Raw genomic sequence first — 20,057 nt, 5'->3', positions numbered from 1 at the left:
ATAATCATTATTTTGAGTTAATTTTTTTTAAAAGAAAAAAAGATCAAAATTCAGCTTCTTAAATATGAAGATTTTCTAGTTTTATAGACAAAACAATGAAATGAGTTGAAGATATAAACATGCAGATTAATCAATAACAGTAATTATTTTTATTACAGATTAATCTGACAGTTATGTTCTCCGTTCATTGATTGTTCAACCAACAATCCAAAACAAAGACATTCAGTTTATGAAGATTTAAAACACAGAAAACCTGCCAGTAATGTGTAATACAGTGATTATTACACATTAATCTAATATTAGATACTATATGAAGTGATAATATAATATAATATAATATAATATAATATAATATAATATAATATAATATAATATAATATAATATAATATATAATGTTACTGTGTGTCTGGGATGTCCGTCGGAGGTTTCCAGCAGTCTGACTGAGAGGTTTTCATGTTGTCATGTAGTAAATATTTGGAGAAGGAAGTTTCCTCTGAGTGCAGTGAAAACACGCCGGCAGCCGGAGCCGCGGGGGCTCACGGTGACCTCGCCGCCGGTCCGACGGCGTGTAGCGCCGGATGTGTCGGGTTGTCCCCCCGGCTGCTCCTCGCCAACCCGTCAGTCTTCCTCTTCAAGACGTTCAATAACTTCCTCCCCAGCTGGGTTCCACCAACTAATCTGATTATTGATTCATCATTTCAATCAGTTTCTAAACACTAATGTCAGGATGTTGACAGAAGGACTCAAACAGGAGGATTTACTGTTTTTCTTTGATAATTCTGACAGTAAATTGAATATTTGAAGGTTTTTGACAGAACAAGCAGATTGAAGACGTCACTGTGGCCTCTGAGTGACGGAGACATAATAATATATATATATAATAGTTCGGTTCAGTCTTAGATTCAGATTTAAAATATTTTCTTTTCACAAAAGTTCAACTAAAATGATTTGAACCACAGAGAAGATTAATCTTCATTTGATTTAGTTTAAAACCCAAAAATACTGATGTGAAACAAAGAAAAGCAGAAAATTTTCATATTTAAGAACATTTGGTGTTTTTTATCAGAGTTGATGAATTGTCTCAGCTTCTGCTCCTCATGTCCTCAAAGTTCCACGCTGAAGAAGCCCTGTGATTTGGTTGAAAGCTCCAGAACAAGCTCAGTGTAAACGGTGTGTGTGTGTGTGTGTTTTCCAGGCGTGCCGCTGCTGCTGTATGCGAACCGGCGGGACCTGCGGCTGGTGGATGCGGCCCACGAGAAGGCCAACGCCACGGTGGTGGTGGGGGGGCTGGAGGACGCGGCCGCGGTGGACTACGTCTACTCCCAGGGCCTCATCTACTGGAGCGACGTGAGCGAGGAGGCCATCAAACGCACCGTCTTCAACCAGTCGGGGGCCAGCGCCGTCCAGATCGTGGTCCCGGGCCTGGCCTCCCCGGACGGACTGGCCTGCGATTGGTTAGGGAGTAAACTTTACTGGACGGACTCGGAGACCAATCGGATCGAGGTGGCGGAGCTGGACGGCTCTTTGAGGAAAGTTCTGTTCTGGCAGGAGCTGGACCAGCCGAGAGCCATCGCTCTGGATCCAGGACGAGGGTGAGTGTTGTGTCACATGATGGAGAGAGAACGAGCTGATAGGACAGACGTTACAGGCCGATCGATGACATCATCGATCTCTACGGGTGAAAGGTTGTTTTGTGTAAAACTGTGAAAACCGAGTCAAAGCGTGTCGAAGGCGGATGGATGGAAGAACGTTTAAAACACCGACAACAACATGACATCATATCTGGTTAATATATCGACTGGCGTTCATCAGTTGGGTGCGTTTGCGGGCGGCGATTGTGACCGACGCTGCTGCAGGATCCAGCTGTGGCGCCGACACTGATCTGAGATCCGTCTGCGTTTGTTTCTTCTCTGGTTCGCTAACGCTAATGCTAACGCTGACCAGCAGCTCTAACTGGCTGAAGCATCTGGTCCTGTGTTTTATCCTCAGTCATTCATAATAATAATAATAATTTATAGTAATTTATCCGCAGGAAGCTGATATCAGCCAATATATTCATCAGAGATATTATTGACTTTTCATAATAAACAATAAAATGCTTTATAGATAAAAATAATAAACACAGTAAAACAGAAACGTATCAATAGAAATAAGAAAACTCTTCAATAGTTTCACTGATTCAAACCTTCATGAAAACAACCAGCCAATCATATCGCTTCATGATGGAACGTGCAGCCAATCACGTAACAGGCGTGTTGTTGCGACACAACAACAGGAAGAGAAAATGAGGAAAATGTTGTTGTGCCATTAAAAATGGTCAATAATGAATATTTCTGCTGTTAAATCATTAAAATAAAAATGAACAAACTGTGTAACAGTTTTATCTTAATATTTAAAATGACAGGAAGTGAGTTTTCTAAAAGTGATGATGAATCAATGTTCACTGTCTGGAAAAAACTTTAAGATGTTTTAGTTTGTCTGAAACCCCAAAATATTCACTAATATAAAACAAATAAAAACAGCAAATCCCTCACGTTAGGTCGTTCAATCCATTAATAAATGTAGTAAATGATCTTTTCTAATATAATAATAGTAATAACTTTATTTATAAAGAGCTTTACAGTAAAAACAAAACAATATAAAGTAAATAAAATCTAAAACATGACAGTTAAACAAATTAGCATCAGTTAAGAAAATAAAGTAAAAAAGAGTTTTCAGCAGTTTGTGTGTTCAGAGAGCAGCAGGAAGTCTTGATGCTGGTCTGTGTGGTTTTATAAACCTCTCTGAACACAGAGGAGCAGACTCACCTGAACGCTCTACGAGGCCTCGACTGGCTGAACAATGAGAGGAGGAGGAGGAGGAGGAGGAGGGGGGGGTTTCTGCTGCTTTGTCTGCAGCTCGTCCTGGATCAGATCAGACTGGGTTGCAGGGCGGCTGAGCTGCTGCCGTCCGCCGAACAACAGCGTCAGTGTTGTGAGGACGAAGAGCAGCGAGCCGCTCGCTGTCGGCAGCTCAGGAATGTCTTCTATCGGCTGGAGATCGACAGAGAGAGAGACATAGACACACAGGGGGAGAGAGAGAGAGAGAGAGACATAGACACACAGGGAGAGAGAGAGAGAGAGAGAGAGAGAGAGAGAGAGAGAGAGAGAGAGAGAGAGAGAGAGAGAGAGAGAGAGAGAGAGAGAGAGAGAGAGAGAGAGAGAGAGAGAGAGAGAGAGAGAGAGAGCGACATAGACACACAGGGAGAGCGAGAGAGATAGAGAGAGACATAGATACACAGGGAGAGAGAGAGAGACATAGACACACAGGGAGAGAGAGAGAGAGAGAGAGAGAGAGAGAGACATAGACACACAGGGAGAGAGAGAGAGAGACATAGACACACAGGGGGAGAGAGAGAGAGAGAGAGAGAGAGCGACATAGACACACAGGGAGAGCGAGAGAGATAGAGAGAGACATAGATACACAGAGAGAGAGAGAGAGAGAGAGAGAGAAAGACATAGACACAGAGAGAGAGAGAGAGACAGACACAGAGAGGGAGAGAGAGAGCGAGTGAGAGTGAGAGAGAGACATAGACACACTGGGAGAGAGAGAGAGTGAGAGAGAGACAGACAGAGAGAGAGACATAGATAGAGAGAGAGAGACATGGACAGAGTGAGAGAGAGAGAGACATGGACAGACAGAGAGAGAGACATAGATAGAGAGAGAGAGACATGGACAGAGTGAGAGAGAGAGAGAGACATGGACAGACAGAGAGAGAGTCTGCACTGTTGACTCTGAGTGAGCTCAGCAGCAGCAGGATTCACACTGATAGTCTGCAGATTCTTGATTAATCCATTTGTCTATAAATAGTAATAATAATAAAATAATGACAAACGCTCGTTAGTCTCTGGGTGACGATGTGTTTACAAACATCGTTATTGAATTATTCTGTATCCTCTAGAGCTGCGACCGTTAGTCCATCGACTGGAAACAAATCCAATCTCACAGGTTCTTCTTTATTATTGTGTTGATGTTAAACACAAACAGACGTCACACAACAAGTAAAGAGATGCAACAGTTATTTCCAATATTAATTCATCTGTTGATTCATCTCTCTACTAGTCGTTTGTATCTAAAGTTTATTTTCCACCTGTGATGTAAAAAGTTGTTCATTCCAGACCTGAAATCTGCACATATAATAATCACAAGCATTTTAAAACTGCAACTAATGATTCATAGTTTCTCAATTTATCAATTTGTCTATAAAATATCAGAAAGTAGTGAAAAAGTGTCATTTATTTATTATTCATTTATCATTTTTATCAAGTTCTCAGTGAACTCGTCCAAAACCTTTACTACCATGTATGTCTGTAGGGCTGCAACTAATGATTAGTTTCATTATTGATTGTTTCCCAAAGTCCTTAAATGTCTTGTTTTGTCCTCAAAGAAACCAGAATCAGAGGATTTTATCTTTTTAAAAAATGACTCAAAACGATTAATCGATTATCAAAATAGTTGGCGATTCGTTCAATAGTTGACATCTAACAGATCAATCGACTAATCGTCGGTGTAAAACAGAGCAGCCGACAGCACTGTAGTCAGAATATCTCTCACCTCTCTTCCTGTCCTTCATCAGCATGTTTCCTCCTCTTCGTGTTTGCAGTCAGGCTCCACAGAGGCGTTTGGATTAGGATGTAAATCCATTAGGACTCAGATAAAAGAGGCCTGTAATGTATTCATTAGTTTTATTTAAATTTGGGGCTGTCGCTCTCCCTCTCTCTGTCTGTCTTTCTCTTTCTCTCCCGGGTTTCTATTCATGGAAACTCTTCCCTTCTCGGCGTTTGATCCACCTCACTATCAGAGATTAAAGTCACACCGAGCCGTTTGCTGATACACGAGGCCGATATCGGTCCTGATAGTTGGAGTGAAGTCGCTGTGAGACTTTGCTTCGTTTTTAAACAGATGGAGTCTGGACTACGACTGGATATTTTAACTGTAAACTGACCTTTGTTTTGTCTTGTTTGCAAGAAACAAACTGGAACTGAAGGACAACAATAAGTGTGGTTCCATCCACCTGTTTTTATTCACATTTTCAGTTTTGACATTAAAAAACCTCAAAGAGAAGAAGACAAAAGTCAAATATCTGTAAAAAGTGTTGATTAGTTGCAGCTCTACACTTGTGGTGTACCCCAGGGTTCTGTCCTGGGTCCTTTTTAGTTTTCCTTATATATGCTATTTAACTCTATTTGTTGGATAACTAATATATAATTTCCTTCTTCGTCCTTTTGTCCCAGCGGACACACACGACGTTTCCATCCAACTTCTTCCACATTTTCAATTTATACATAAAAAAACTGAGTGAAAACAGACAATGACATATATGTGAAACGTGTTTCCTGTTGTCTGAGGTGTAACAGCAGCTTTGTGCAAACAGACTGAGTGAATAAATGATGAATCATGTGACTTAAACGCCACTGAAGAGCTGAAAACATCAGATCTGTGTGGAGCGATGATGAGGAGTCTGTAACCTTCCTCACGTCGATACATGAAACTAACAGAAACGTCATATTTCCATCATGTTTTCCATCGTTTGAGCTTTTAATGACGTCGCGTCGTCTTCTTCTTCTGTGACGGTTTAATGGCGCCGACTGTTTATCTGCTGATATTCACACAACAGCAGCGGATCCAAACTGAGCTGCAAACTTTACCAACAGAACTGAACCAAACTTCAGGTACAAAAGACCCAAAATGAGTTTGTGGTGCGTTTAGACTCTCTGCTCTCACACTGTTGGCAGCACGAAGTGACGCGTTGAACAAAACTGTGATCACAGTGTTGTACAAATAACTACACCAGCTTCTGATTTAATCACTCACCGCCCTGCTCTGTGTGTGTGTGTGTGTGTGTGTGTGTGTGTGTCTCATTAGCATGACTGCTACACAAACTGAGGCTCCGTCGTTGATGCATAAAATGCGTTTCATACATTCCTGTTTTCTGTTGTTTTGTTTGGTTGCGTGCGTTTTACAAAGGCTCTTTGTTGCCGTGGCAGCTGTTTTGTTTTTCCAGCAGTGTCTCTGCCAGAGGAAGGTACTGCAGTATGGGGCTTTTTTTTCTATCTTTAGCCTATTCAAGAGTGCGGTCTTTCAATTTGAGAGCATGATTTATTGATTTCACGTTCAGATTTTGTAGTTCTTGCTCTCACACTCAGACGGCTCCTGCTTGCTCTTACATCAGCTCTTCTTCTGCTATATTGTTGTTTGTGCAGCTTTGCTCTCTGATTGCAACAACACTCAAAATCCCTCAACCAATAGAAGGCCAGGTGTACTGTTGACCAATGAAATGATTCCTGCCTCCTTGCGGGTGCGTTCGCTTTACTTCTTAAAGTGTCCCGTACGGGTGGTTACTCCTTAACATCCCCTCCCGCCTTCCAGGCCTTTATTAAATATACTTCTCTTGCTTTCTTGCACGGCTTTTGGAATAAAAGGACAAATAATATATATACTAGCACCTGTTCTTCTTACTATAATAGTCACATATCATAGTAGCTGTAAAGCGCACCGGCCTCCAGTCGTGTTAGAGGAGAAAAGGACGTCATCTTCATCACTCAGGAGCAGGTAAAAATAAAGAAGACATGCATGTTGAGTCTGTCCTTTACTGTCCAGCTGTGAGATGTGGACAAAAGTATGTGGACAGGTGAACATGGCTGCAGAGATAGAGTTGACAGAAAGTTAATTGGAGATTATTTTGATGATCTGTTAAACGTTTTCAAGGAAAAATGCCAGAAATTCCTCTCAGATGTGGAGATTAGCAGCTTCTAACCATCCAGACCAGTTTTCTATCAGCAGCAGGTGACGGCTGAGCAGTGACGCAGCTGTGTTGTTTTGGTTGTTTGGACCTGTAGGAGCTAAAATATGTTGTTATTTCTGTTTATATATTGACGTGGGCGTCACGTATTGCGTCACTTACGTTGCTTGACACATGGTGTGGTTTCCTATTATTTAACCTCTTCACTCAGGTGATTGCGGGAGTTTTTGGACAAAGGGAGTTGGTAGAGCTCTGATATTTTCTGTTGACCGTCACCATTGTTACTATTATCGCCATCGTCACCATTGTTACTATTATCACCATCGTGACCATTGTTACTATTATCACCATCGTGACCATTGTTACTATTATCACCATCGTGGCCATTGTTACTATTATCACCGTCGTCTGTTCATCACTTTATTTTCACAGTCAGGTTGCATTTTTTTGTATATTTTTTGTGCAACAGCTGCTTGTCAGACTCTTTCATTTTTCTTAATTTTTTCAATAAAACATCAGTAAAACGTCGTCGTGGACTTGGGGATGGTGTTTTATGGACGTGTCACATACAGGAGCCCACTAAGTCTCTTTGAAATGGCTCCGAGTGACTTTCCTGACTTGTTCAAGTCAATGATCCGCTTCTTCAGATCTGCGCTGAGCTCCTTTTTAGACTTTCCCATTGTAGCATTTTATGGCTGCGTCTAATGAGCGTATCAAACGAGCCCCGTTTAAACGGGCTCGGGGAAGTCACCAGCTGTAATCAATCATTATCACACAGGAAGTTAAAGATTGACAGAACGTCTACGTCACCAGAATGGATCCTCAGATGTGTTTCAATCAGTCCATCACAGAAAACTGAGAGTTGTAGAAATGATCAGAAACTCCAGGCAGCCGTGACGTACATGTTCTTTAAAAGCAGCAGATGTGACGGTGTGGTTTGTTCACACTGTCACACATAAACACAGAAACTCTTTTATTTGTTGTGTTTTCTGAACAACAATGAAAAGTCTTAAAAAAAAAAGAGAGAGAAAACAGTGTTTGAGCAGTTAATGTTTGCTGTGTGTGTTTATGAATCTTCTACATCATGTTAATCTTCGTTTCTGCATAAACAGAACCTGTGACGTCGTCAGTCGGTTTCGTCCGCTGACGGTTCCAATAAAGTTTATTCAAACAAGACAAGAAACAGAGGAAGGCAGCGTTACTTTATGAACAGGAAGTAAGAGGAAACAACAATCTGAGGTTTCAGTTCACAGCGTCTGTTAGAAATCTGACCTCAGAACAACCTCGTCCACATGACAGATTATTGATTGATCAGCTGATTAATCCAACGTCGTGACCTTATGGCTGAAGGATTAACAGTCTGCGGCTGCAACTATTTTAGTTATTGATTCATCTGATGATGATTTTCTTGATTAATTGTTATAAAATAGTAATAAAAAGTGTTTTCTACTGACTTGTTGTCATATGCCCAAGAAAAACAGCAAATCAATAATGTTATTGGCCTGAATATACAACACAATATAATACAAACAACTTTATTGATCCCACTGGGGGGATACACACAACACAATAACAAACAAACAAACAAATACAACCCATAAACAAGATCGATCAATAAGCTTGATAAACACAATAAAAAGTTCAGACAACACAGTATTTTATTCTGGAGTTTTTCAAAAATTGACTGAAATGATTAATCGATTATCAGAATAGTTTCAGATTAATTGACTAATCTAGAGCTGCAATGATTAGTTGATCAATCAATGAAGTTTTGATAGTTGAATATCATCATTTGAGTCATTTTTTTAAAGCAAAAATGCCTAAATTTTGCTGGTTGCAGCCTCTCAAATGTGATGATTTGATGCTTTTCTTTATCATTTTTTGCTATTTATTGACGTATCAGGATGTATTGATTATGACAGTAAGCTCTGGTACAGTCTGGTTCACATGGACACACATGGAGTTGTAATGAGAGTAAAGCTTAAAAGGATCTCCAGATAAACACAATCAATCCTCAAAAAGTGCCACTAATAGGCTTTTAACAGTATTGATATTGTAATTATTGCTTTGTTATTGATAAGAGCAGCTGTTGGTTTGTAGGATTTGTTTGTTCAGTCGCTCTGTAGTCGGGTTTCAGTGCTGCACAGTCTTTGAGGAAAACTGGTTCTCCAAAATCCACGATGGAACGCAGAGCTGGACTCGGTTCAACTGGGATGATTAATGCATCAGGTACCAAACACAATGCAGCTCTTGTGGTGAGGGGACGGTTGTTGTGTGCACGGCATTTCTCTGCTGCCTGGCCTCCACCGACGCTGTTCAGACCCGACACACACACAAAACTCACTAATCACACCTGCAGCGTGTCGAGCTGGTCGTATTTTTCATTCTCAGGTGGTATTGGTGGTCGTTTCTCGCTCTGTGCAGGTCGGATGCAGCCAGCAGCTCGTTCGGTAGTTTGCTAGTTTTGCTTTGTTTGCAGTGAAACCCAACCAGCTGCTGTGTTTTAAAGGCTGTTGGCGTTTTCTGCTCCTGGGCGAGCTATCAGTTAAGGCTTTTGTCTTGGACTGAAAGGGATTACGTGGAGAGGCCCAGCAGCTCTGTTTATGGGTCATTTTTAGAGGCCGAGACGATACGACGCCCTTTTTCAGTTAATAGATCAACAGTTAAAGGCTGTAAAATGTTCCCCAAAACCTAAATATGTCCAAGACTGTGTGAATACGATCAGAACATCCAGCTAATAAATGGACTTCATTAATTAACTTTTAGTCTCAACCTTAAAGCCAACACGGACAGATCTGACTGAAAGCTCCAGAACAGCCACTAAATGGTCCGTGTTATGAGATTTTTAATCATAAAGTCAACAAAAACCAGCAAAAATGACGTAAACAACAAATCAGAATATTAATTGGCAGCTGTTTTGATAATCGATTCATCTTTGAAGTCATTTTTTTTTAAGCAAATGTGTCAAATATTTGTAGTTTTTAGTGACTGTTGACGTCAACGTAGCCCAAAGAAGACGTTTAGTGACGTCGCCATAAACTCTTTATATTAATTATAACAAATGTTTTTCACTATTTTCTGCCATTTTATGAACAAATGCACTTATTGATTAATGGAGAACACAGTCAGCTGACTAATTGATACACAAGACTCATGTTTTTACCTTTAAGACGTAACGTCATGTCTGTGATATGAAGTCAAGTTTCATTGATTGATTGATTAGTGGATAGATAGAATATTAATGGGCAACTATATGGATAATAACTTGTTTGCTGCTTTTCTCTGTTTTATATTTTATAAACTGAGTGTCTTTGGGTTTTGGGTCGTCGGTCGGATCAACATCTTTAAGACGTTGCCTTGGAACATTTTTCACCATTTTCACAAAAAGGTTTATCGTAAAAAACGCTTTTGATGTTTTTTTTAAGCAAAAATGCCCAAAACTTGCTGGTTGCAGCTTCTTTAACGTGATGATCAGAAGCTTTTCTGTGTTGTTTATGTCAGTAAACTAACAAAACAAAACATTTGAAGACGTCACCGTGAGCTTTAAGACATTTTTCACCATTTTCTTCCGTTTTAAAGACAAAACTATTAATTGATTAATTGAGAAATGAGTGTTTAGTCGCAGCTGTTGGTCTGTTCCTGCATATTTCTTTCAATCTGTGTGTGTCTCTGTTATGTGCGTGGTTAGAAATATGAGTTGTATCACGACAAAGAGGCCCTGTTACACAACTGTGAGTGGACAGCAGCTCTCAGATGGAGAGGCCTCGTCATTACATCAGACAGATTTTTAAAAGCCGTGTAATTGGACTCATTAAAGAGCCCGTTTGGACAGCAGCAGCTCTCTCTCTCTCTCTCTCTCTTTCACTCCTTCCTGCCTCTGACTTGCTCTCGACCTCTGCAACACACAACACACAAGACTTTCCCCACAAAGACAAAGAGCGTCTCAGTCTGCCGGGGCAGTTTTACCAACTTCATGTCCAGAAGTTCACACTATAATCCTGCTTTCTGTTTCCTACAAGCTGCTTCTGTCTCTGACTGAAGGATGCTCCACTCTGACCAAAGATTTCTGGACCGCTTTTAGTCTTCTATCATGAGAAAAAGACAACAAAATCCACAGATATTGAATTATGTATGTAGTATTTCATTCAGAACATCTGCTGCCTCTGGATGAAGCAGCTGCTTGTTATCAGAGGTAAAAATCCACTAAACACAACTTCCTGTTTCAGAACTACTGAAGACATAAATCTCACCTGTGTGTCGCTTCTTATCCACATTAATGATAAAGTGCAGCTGAGAGACTTGTCATCATTATATGTGACATTTTACTTTCAAAGCAACTTATTACGACTTTATTCTCTAAATATTATTATTATTTCTCTCCTGACTGGATCCTGCTGGTGTTTTATCAGCTCTCACACGTCTGCTAAATCAAATGTTAATCGTAAATTTTCTCAAAATGTTACTTTTGAAAAACATCTTTTCTTCCCTTAACATGTTACAACTTTTTCCTCTAAATTTTACGTATTTTTTCCTTGAAATTTTACAACTTTATTTTTGAATTATAACTGACATTACGACTGACAGTATTTTATGACTAATTTCTTGAAATAATAACTTTTTCAAAAATATTCTTAAATATTCTTAAAATATTTCAACTTTTTTGTCTTAATAATTCTCAAACTTTGTTTTTTCCTGAAATATTGATTTTTTTTTTTTGGTAATATTACGACTTTTAAAGTGAAAATCTCGTGTCAGTTCTGGTCATGACAGCAGCCTTTACTGGATCTGGATCTGGATCTGGTTGTTTGTGCTGCTGGAGGGTTCGTCTGTCTTCCCCGTGTCCCCCCCCCCGTGCTGGGTGGGGGGGAGGATGGGGGTCAGTGATGGTGGTGTGGGTGGATGGGGGGAGGACAGAGGGGCCGTCCAGCTGTGATGGTAATTAAGGCAAACAAAGAGGAGAATTAGCTGCACAGCGGTGACCCCTGACCTCCCACAGACCCCTCCCCCCTCCCCCCTCCCCCCAACACACACACACACACACACACACACACACACACACATACACACACACACACACACACACACACACACACACACACACACACACACACACACACACACACAGACACTCCAGAGCAGTGAAAACAGTTCAGTGTTTGTTTTCTAAGTTAATGTAGTTTAACAGTTTATAACTTGAACACACTAATGTAAGTTTATTGAAAATACACGACTGTCTTGTCTTCATCCTGGTGGTATTTTATTTATTTATTTATTTATTTATTTATTATTTCCTTATAAATCAATCATGTGACTTATAGATTATAAGAAATAACAAGTCTGCAAACCATCATCATGGTACTGCGAGCGGATGCATAAATGTAAATATAAAACCTCCATCACAACCAGCATGTGAGAATACAGTTCATCACTAATTATTCTCTATAATTAAAATAAAAACCTGTTGTCACATGATCAAAGCACTGAACGCTGAAACTGAGACTCAGCGTGAGACTCTCGACCCGACTGAATCTACACTGAAACTATCAATCATACAAGAATAATGTTGAAGATGAACAGAAAGTTATTTTTTCTTTTTGCTAAACTGATGAATTGACTGAGATGAGTTTTATATCATAACATTAAAGAGCTTTAAGAGCGTCCTTAACGTTACCTTTAAGGTCTCCACTCACGTAGTTTCCTGATTCGACCCGTTTTGTCTCCAGAACTAAAATAAAAGACTCTTTGTGTGGTTTTGCTTGCAGCCAATCACAGCAAGCGTTCTTCAGTTTATTCTGACGTGTGATTGGTCGACTACCACAGCAGCTACAACCCCAGCAGTCTGTGGTGGTGAAGTCGAGCTCAGTGTCTTTGACGGAGTTATGGAATGAAGTTCTCTACTGGTACCAGTACCGGTACTGGTACTGGTACTGGTATCGGTACTGGTGTCCGATAACAAGTCCTACTTAACTTACAGTAAATAATGAAAGAAGATAACAGATCAAAACGGATAAATCTGGGAATATAAAAGTAAAACAAATAAAATAAAACCAGCAAATATACAAAATAAAATACAAACATTGAGCAGCACAATAATAATAATAATAATAATAATAATATTATATTATGTTCCATCTTTATATTCATTAAAGAATGAAACATAACTTCATAGATATTCACCTGATAATTGTTTGTTGATAACATTTAATTATATAAAGTGTTATTAACTCGTCCGTCAGCCAGCAGCAGCGTTTGCTCTGTTGTTGGTTGCCCGGCAACAGCAGCAGCAAATGTGCATCCTCCACTTGAGTCCCGACTCCCTCCGTCACCCCTCCGTCATCCCTCCGTCATCCCACCGTCACCCCTCCATCACTCCTCCGTCATCCCTCCTTCATGTTCACTTCAGTGTTTAAATCAAATATTTTATTATTATTTGTGTTTAAACCTAAAGTTAATTTCTTATGACAGTGGAGATAAAAACTCTTCTAATGAAGCCAATAAACAGTTTATTAATATAAACACAGATATATAACATTAAAAACATACAGCAATGATTAGTGGATTCATTGATTAATCCATTGAAAGAAATTAATTGGCAGCTGATAATTGATTATTTGTTTCACATGACAGAAACCTTGCTGATTGATTGATTGATTGATTGATTGATTGATTGATTTCCTGCTGCTCAGCTGATGGATTGATGGACTCTCTGTCTGCTCTCAGGTACATGTACTGGACCGACTGGGGCGAGGTCCCAAAGATCGAGCGGGCGGGGATGGACGGGACCAATCGCTCCATGATCATCGATAAAGAGATCTACTGGCCCAACGGGCTGACGCTGGACTACAGCCAGCAGAAACTGTACTGGGCCGACGCCAAACACAACTTCATCCACCGCTGCAACCTGGACGGATCCTCCAGGTACGTAGGAGGAGGAGGAGGAGGAGGAGGAGGAGGAGGAGGAGGAGGAGGAGGAGGAGGAGGAGGAGGAGGAGGAGGAGGAGGAGGAAGACTATAGTCCTCTCAGTAACACGCTGAGGAAGTGAAGCTAACAGGCTTTTCTTTTTCTTTCCACTGTAAGAAAATTAAAGAGATGATTTGTTTATAATATTGACGAGCTTGTTTCGAGTCGTCTGATGAAGAACTTCAACAGAAAATGAATCTGATCACTGATTTCAAGTAGAAATATTAAGAACTTTCAGGTTTTAGCTTCTTAAATTTGATGATTTTATGCTTCACTTTGTCAGATGTGACATCTGAGGATGTGACTCTTTTCCAACCTTTTACAGCCCAAATGATGAATTAATTATTGGAAAAAATAATCTGCAGATTAAAGGAGAACTGGACCCTGTTCTCCATCCGCTTGTGTCTAAGTGATCATTGGAGACGACAGTTGTGTTGAGTGTTATACGTGTCTGATGACGTCATGGAAAAGAACCTTTCAGAGAAATGAAACGTTTCTCTTCACCTTTTGTTATTGTGTCTCACCAACTCTCGCTCGAGCAGAAGTCTCGTTCTGAAATCTCGTGAGAGTTGAGTTGTTCTCTAAATGTTCAGCCATGAAGGAGTTGAAGAAAGGCATGCTGGGAGCTTAGAGTTATCTAAAAGTCACGGCTGAATATTTAGCAGATGAGCGGCTGAGAGTGAGGAGTGACGTGTGTGTGTGTGTGTGAGGAGGGTGAGGAGGGTGAGGTGTGACGTGTGTGTGTGTCGGAGCGGGGTGAGGAGTGTGAGCAGGGTGAGGAGTGTGAGGAGTGACCTGTGTGTGTGTGTGTGTGTGTGTGTGTTTTTCAGGCAGGTGGTGGTGAAAGGAGAGCTGCCTCACCCCTTCGCCCTCACGCTGTACGAGGACACGCTGTTCTGGACCGACTGGAACACTCACTCCATCCACTCCTGCAGGAAGCAGACGGGGACGGAGCAGCGCGTCGTCCACTCAGACATCTTCTCCCCGATGGACATCCACGTCTTCAGCCCCAAGAGGCAGCCGCCACGTGAGTGTGACTCCTCCGCACGACTTGTTGTGGTTTTAGCTTTTATTTCGATATTCAAGATCTATAAATTTGACAATTTAACGCCAGAAATCATCAACATTCACCCGCATGTTGATTTCAAGCTCCAGCAGGAGTTCAGACATTCACTTCCTCAAATGTCTCGTTTTGTCCACAACACAAAGATCTTCAGTTTTACTGAAAATATTCACATCTAAGAAGCTGCAATCAGAGACTTTTTGCATGTTTCCTGATATAATCTGTACGTTTCTGCCACTGAGGACACAACGGTCGCAGCTGCTCAGACCTGATGGTTTAAAGCTTTTCTCTGACAGTAAACTGAAGCGTTTATCTCTCTGAACTCGTGAACGTTTAGGGACGTTCAGCTGCTGAAACCTTCCCAAACATCACTGGGTCAAAGGTCACGCAACAACATCAGAGAAGCAGGAACATCTGTCTGACTGCTGCAGCAGAAATAAAACCATTAAAGACTCTTAACGAGGGTTTTTCCACTCTGGAATTATGTTTATTGTTCATTTTGATCTCATGTTATTTATTTATGACTTGACTTGTGAGCACAAGTGTGACAGATGATCGTTAAAGCTGATGGACTGTATTGATTAAACGGATCCATGTCGTCTTCTCACAGACTGAAGGCCTTTACACACCGGACGCCTTTTTTTTTTTCGTGCGATTAATTCACACGTCGATATATTATTATTTTTTTGAACTGTTGTTTGTGTCACGACGACTTTCACACACAGCGTGAATATTACGAGGTGAAAAAGGACCCAAGTCAGCCTCTGTCGTTGCCGGGGAAACCACTGTAAATGTAAATGACTACAGCGTGTCAGTTAATAAATGCTTAAAAGTCACGTCTGTCTGTTTCACACAGTGAATAAAAGCATCGACCAATCACAGAGCGTAATCTGCACAGACAGCTGTTTCTTGCGACGGCCTGCGTGCGGCGTTTAGTAACCTGCTGTGTGTGTGTTTATGAACTTATTGATCGTATCTGTATTGATTGATCAGCTGCATCATCATCATCACTGGAGGATGATGTCAACATGATGATGATCTTGTCCTTCTTCTCCTCACTCGACAAAATATAAGAGGAGAGCGTCATATCCGCTCAGTCCGACCTGCGTCCAGCGTCTCGTGTCCACGGAAACTTACTCTGTGTTTCTGTCACTAATGCGTATCGTTGCCATGGTGACTGGTTTTGTGTGTGTGTGTGTGTGTGTAATGGCCTTAAAGAGAATGAAAACAGTCTTCATTTATCTACAGATGAACTTGTTTATTGTCCAACGATGTTCAACACGTTGATGTCGACCAAATTATATAAAGACACCACAATGTATATCCTCACATCGTCTGCTAAGAAACACCTGGACGACGTGAGGATGTGACAGGAAATGTGTGTAACTCGCTGGACGTTTTTCTTCTCTTGTTAAATACGATGTTCTCACACAAAGCTAACGCATGATGGTGACTGAACACTTGAACCAGAGAGAAGCTTCTCCTGAGTCACATGATGTATAAACTCACTGAAAGTCCAGGTGCGTCTTTGTGTTGGTTTTTTTTTTTAGAGGTTTTTTTTAACCTTCAGTTGACCTTCGTTTCCTGTTTGTGTCCCGCAGTGAACAGTCCGTGTTCTCTGAAGAACGGAGGATGTTCTCACCTCTGTCTCATCTCCCCGCTGGAGCCCTACTATCAGTGCGCCTGTCCCACCGGAGTCCAGCTGCTGGAGGACGGCAAGACCTGCAGAGAGGGTGAGGACCGCCGTCATCATCATCATCATCATCATCATCATCACACTACACATCCCTCCAGATGTTCTTATCTAATATCTAACAGCTGCTTCTTCTTCTCAAATTAAACCCAGACATGGAATCCGTAACCATGGTAACTGTACACACCAAAGATGACCACAGCTGGAGCATCAAGATGCTTCGAAAACAAAAAATTAAAAATAATTAAAGAAAAATAAACACAACAAAACTTTTTTTTTGTGACTAAAACTGATTCATATTTTCATCAAAACACTAAAACTAATTAATGTTTTTCATGAAAGTTAAATTAAATTAACTGCAGTTTGGAATCACATTAAGATTTACATCCATATTCAGCGACGTGTATCTGCAGCCTCTGATTCTGCTGCTGCTGACACACAAACAGAAGAATCAGAAGAAATAAAAGTCTGTTAAAAGTGGAATTAAGGAAACTCTGTTATTATTATTATTATTATTATTATTATTATTATTATTATTATTATTATTATCTGCAGTTTGGCTTCACAGACTCGTTGGAGTGGAAACAGAGAAGCATCCAAATATTTCCTGAACTGAGTCAGTGAGAGACGGAGTTTAGAAGGAGATTATCTATTATTTTCTAAAAGAAAGAAGAAGAAGAAGAAGAAGGTCGTCTGGTGTAACCGTTTACTGAGAAACATCCAGACTGGATCCGTTAAAGGATCCGTTAACGTTCCTGCAGGAAGAGAAACTTTGCCTGTTTTTTCTCAAATTTTTAAAAATTCTGATGACGTTCTCGCTTCACTTTTCTTGATCATCATCCTCCGTCATCGCTTTTAAAGGCGTTGTTACGTTGACCTGTAGTTGCCATAGCAACCCCCCTCCATCATTGGGCGGGCTGTTTTGAATGGCAGGCCCGGACGTTTCCCTCCCGCCTCTTTTTATTTACTTTTTTTGGGGGGGGGGGGGGGGGGGGGGGGGGGGGGGCGGCGGCGGCGGCGGGGGGATGAAGGCGGGGAGGCTTTTGTGAAAGGCGGGATCACATGCTCCCCCCTGCGGACAATGTCTCCTTTCACTGTTTCAGCCCAGAGGTTTCTTTTCTTCTGGCTTCTTTAAATCAGAGTGAATCTGCTGAAACGTCGCGTCATGAAACGAGAGAAGAATCTTTTATTTTGAAACTTTACGGATGACGTCAGGTTGTCGCTTCTAACAGCTGCACTGATCATCACAGATAACCAGCCGGACTGCAGCGCTTCATTTTATAGCTCCTCTAATTTTACGCTCATTTCCTGGAAGTTTTCTGAGTAATTAGCAGATAATTAACGGCTCATTTTTAGGACATTTAGTACAAACTATAAGAGAAAAGTTTGGGTTCATTCTGACGCTTTAACGAACAGAAGATGTTTAGTTCTGTGCTGTGTGTTAATTGTCGGGACGCCGTTTGGTCCTCAGGTGCGACTCAGATGCTGCTGTTGGCCCGGCGGACCGACCTGCGTCGTATCTCTCTGGACACGCCGGACTTCACGGACATCATCCTGCAGGTGGACGACATCCGGCACGCCATCGCCATCGACTACGACCCGGTGGAGGGCTACATCTACTGGACGGACGACGACGTCAAGGCCATCCGCCGCTCCCTGCCGGACGGCAGCGACGCCCAGTTCGTGGTCACGTCTCAGGTGAACCACCCGGACGGCATCGCGGTCGACTGGATCGCACGGAACCTTTACTGGACCGACACCGGGACAGACCGCATCGAGGTGACCCGGCTCAACGGGACCATGCGCAAGATCCTGATCTCTGAAGACCTGGACGAGCCCAGAGCCATCGTCCTGGATCCGGTGGCCGGGTGAGCCACAGATGATTGATTGATTGATTGACTAAAAATGAATGAGTGACACTTTTTATGGTTGATTAGTTATTAGTGACACTAAACTCTACGTCCACTTACTGGCTTACACATGATATTTGACATGTTTTAGATCAAACAAGTAGTTTTTGCATCAAATTGTTGCAGAAAAAGGTACCAGAGCAAAAAACTCTCTCTTGAAAAGAAAAAGGGAGTCAGAGGTTCTTTAATGCCGGCAAAAAAAGGGGAGCAAGTAGCACTTTTACAAAGAACCAAATCACTCCAAAGGTTTTTCTTTGGGTCGTTGTTTTTATGTCCTCGGGTCGGCTTAGGTCACACCTTATCATCCACCCTCCCTAATTTTTGACCAATTATTATGTTACTTTTATCTCCGTCACTCGTTGTTGGTCAAAACTCTTCAAAACAGGTTTTGAGCTGTTTGAGGATATGTACTGGCATATTCAATTCTACCTGATTATATCCAATTTTTATATAAGTATTGGGAATCATTTTACACCATTATTGCCAAGTTGTCTTCTGGCCTTTTATTTTATTTTTATAAGTTATTCTAGTCATTTTACACCCTTATTTCTTGATCTCCTCCAGAGAGCATGTTTGAAAGGTGAAGACTTTAGCAGACCCGAGCAAAGTGACATGTAATACAAACACACTCAACTTTCTCCAGTGTATGATTATGATTCTTCTACCGTGCCTCTATACGTACAGTGTGATTAAATATGGTTCATGAGATTATAACTACACCAATACAAATTGTATCACACTAGCCCTTATTGCTTATAAACTTATAAAATCAATCAGCATAGCTTAATATTGTCTTTAAGCACACCAATGACTTTTAATGAAAATACACCACATAGTCGATTATTAGATAAATCAATTGATCTTTAATCTGAGCGTCATAACTGTGTGAAACATCAAACTCACACTGTAACAAAGATTATATTATTGATCATATTCATAAGATGAATCGTCACATTTCTGACTTTTTTTCCTCCAGTAAAAGTTTTTAATCTCCATCTAAAAAATAAAAAAACCACTCTGTGACATCACCGCTGGATATCAGACAGAATGATGTCACTAAACGTATTGATCCTCGCTGGCTGATCCGGTTACGATGAAGAGTGATCAATATTCCATCAACATGGTTCTTATATCTCTGATTCATTCATATATGTACAAACGTCTGGATGTCGTTTAAGACTCTCTCCCTCCTCTTCCTCCTCTTCCTCCTTTCATCGTTACAGCTCCGACAATCGAAGACAAACTGATGATGAAGACGCCGGCGTGCCGTACTGACGACTTGTCTTCTTCTTCTTCTCTTGTTCAGGTACATGTACTGGACCGACTGGGGCGAGGTGCCGAAGATCGAGCGAGCGGATCTGGACGGGATGGAGCGAGTGGTGATGGTCAACGAGTCGCTGGGTTGGCCCAACGGCCTCGCGCTCGACTACGACGAACGCAAGATCTACTGGGGAGACGCCAAGACGGACAAGATCGAGGTCGGTGTTTCATGTTCCGTGTCGGGTTTCTGTTACTTCCTGTCAGCCTTCAGAGGGGAGATCCTGGTGTCAACGTGATTATTATTCATGATTATTATAGAGTCTTAATATTTGGTGTTTGAGACACGTTTCAGTTAATTATCAGGAAGTTTTTGATTGGATGATCAAGG

The 20,057-nt window shown here is 41.2% G+C and overlaps 1 protein-coding gene across 1 annotated transcript in view; it reads left to right on the top strand.

Annotated features, from left to right (window-relative positions):
- Positions 1–20,057, top strand: part of lrp6 (low density lipoprotein receptor-related protein 6) — a 54,582-nt gene that overhangs the window by 2,622 nt on the left and 31,903 nt on the right. Inside the window, exons 2-7 of the mRNA XM_044343071.1 lie at positions 1,197–1,593; positions 13,503–13,700; positions 14,574–14,770; positions 16,408–16,539; positions 17,971–18,367; positions 19,716–19,887. Coding sequence (XP_044199006.1) covers positions 1,197–1,593; positions 13,503–13,700; positions 14,574–14,770; positions 16,408–16,539; positions 17,971–18,367; positions 19,716–19,887 — 1,493 coding nt within the window. The remainder of the gene's footprint in view (positions 1–1,196; positions 1,594–13,502; positions 13,701–14,573; positions 14,771–16,407; positions 16,540–17,970; positions 18,368–19,715; positions 19,888–20,057) is intronic.

The sequence above is a fragment of the Thunnus albacares genome, chromosome 23 (assembly GCF_914725855.1).
Source record: "Thunnus albacares chromosome 23, fThuAlb1.1, whole genome shotgun sequence".
NCBI lineage: Eukaryota > Metazoa > Chordata > Actinopteri > Scombriformes > Scombridae > Thunnus > Thunnus albacares.
Note: the sequence above shows the minus strand (reverse complement) of the source record. Positions and strands in the feature narration are given on the sequence as shown.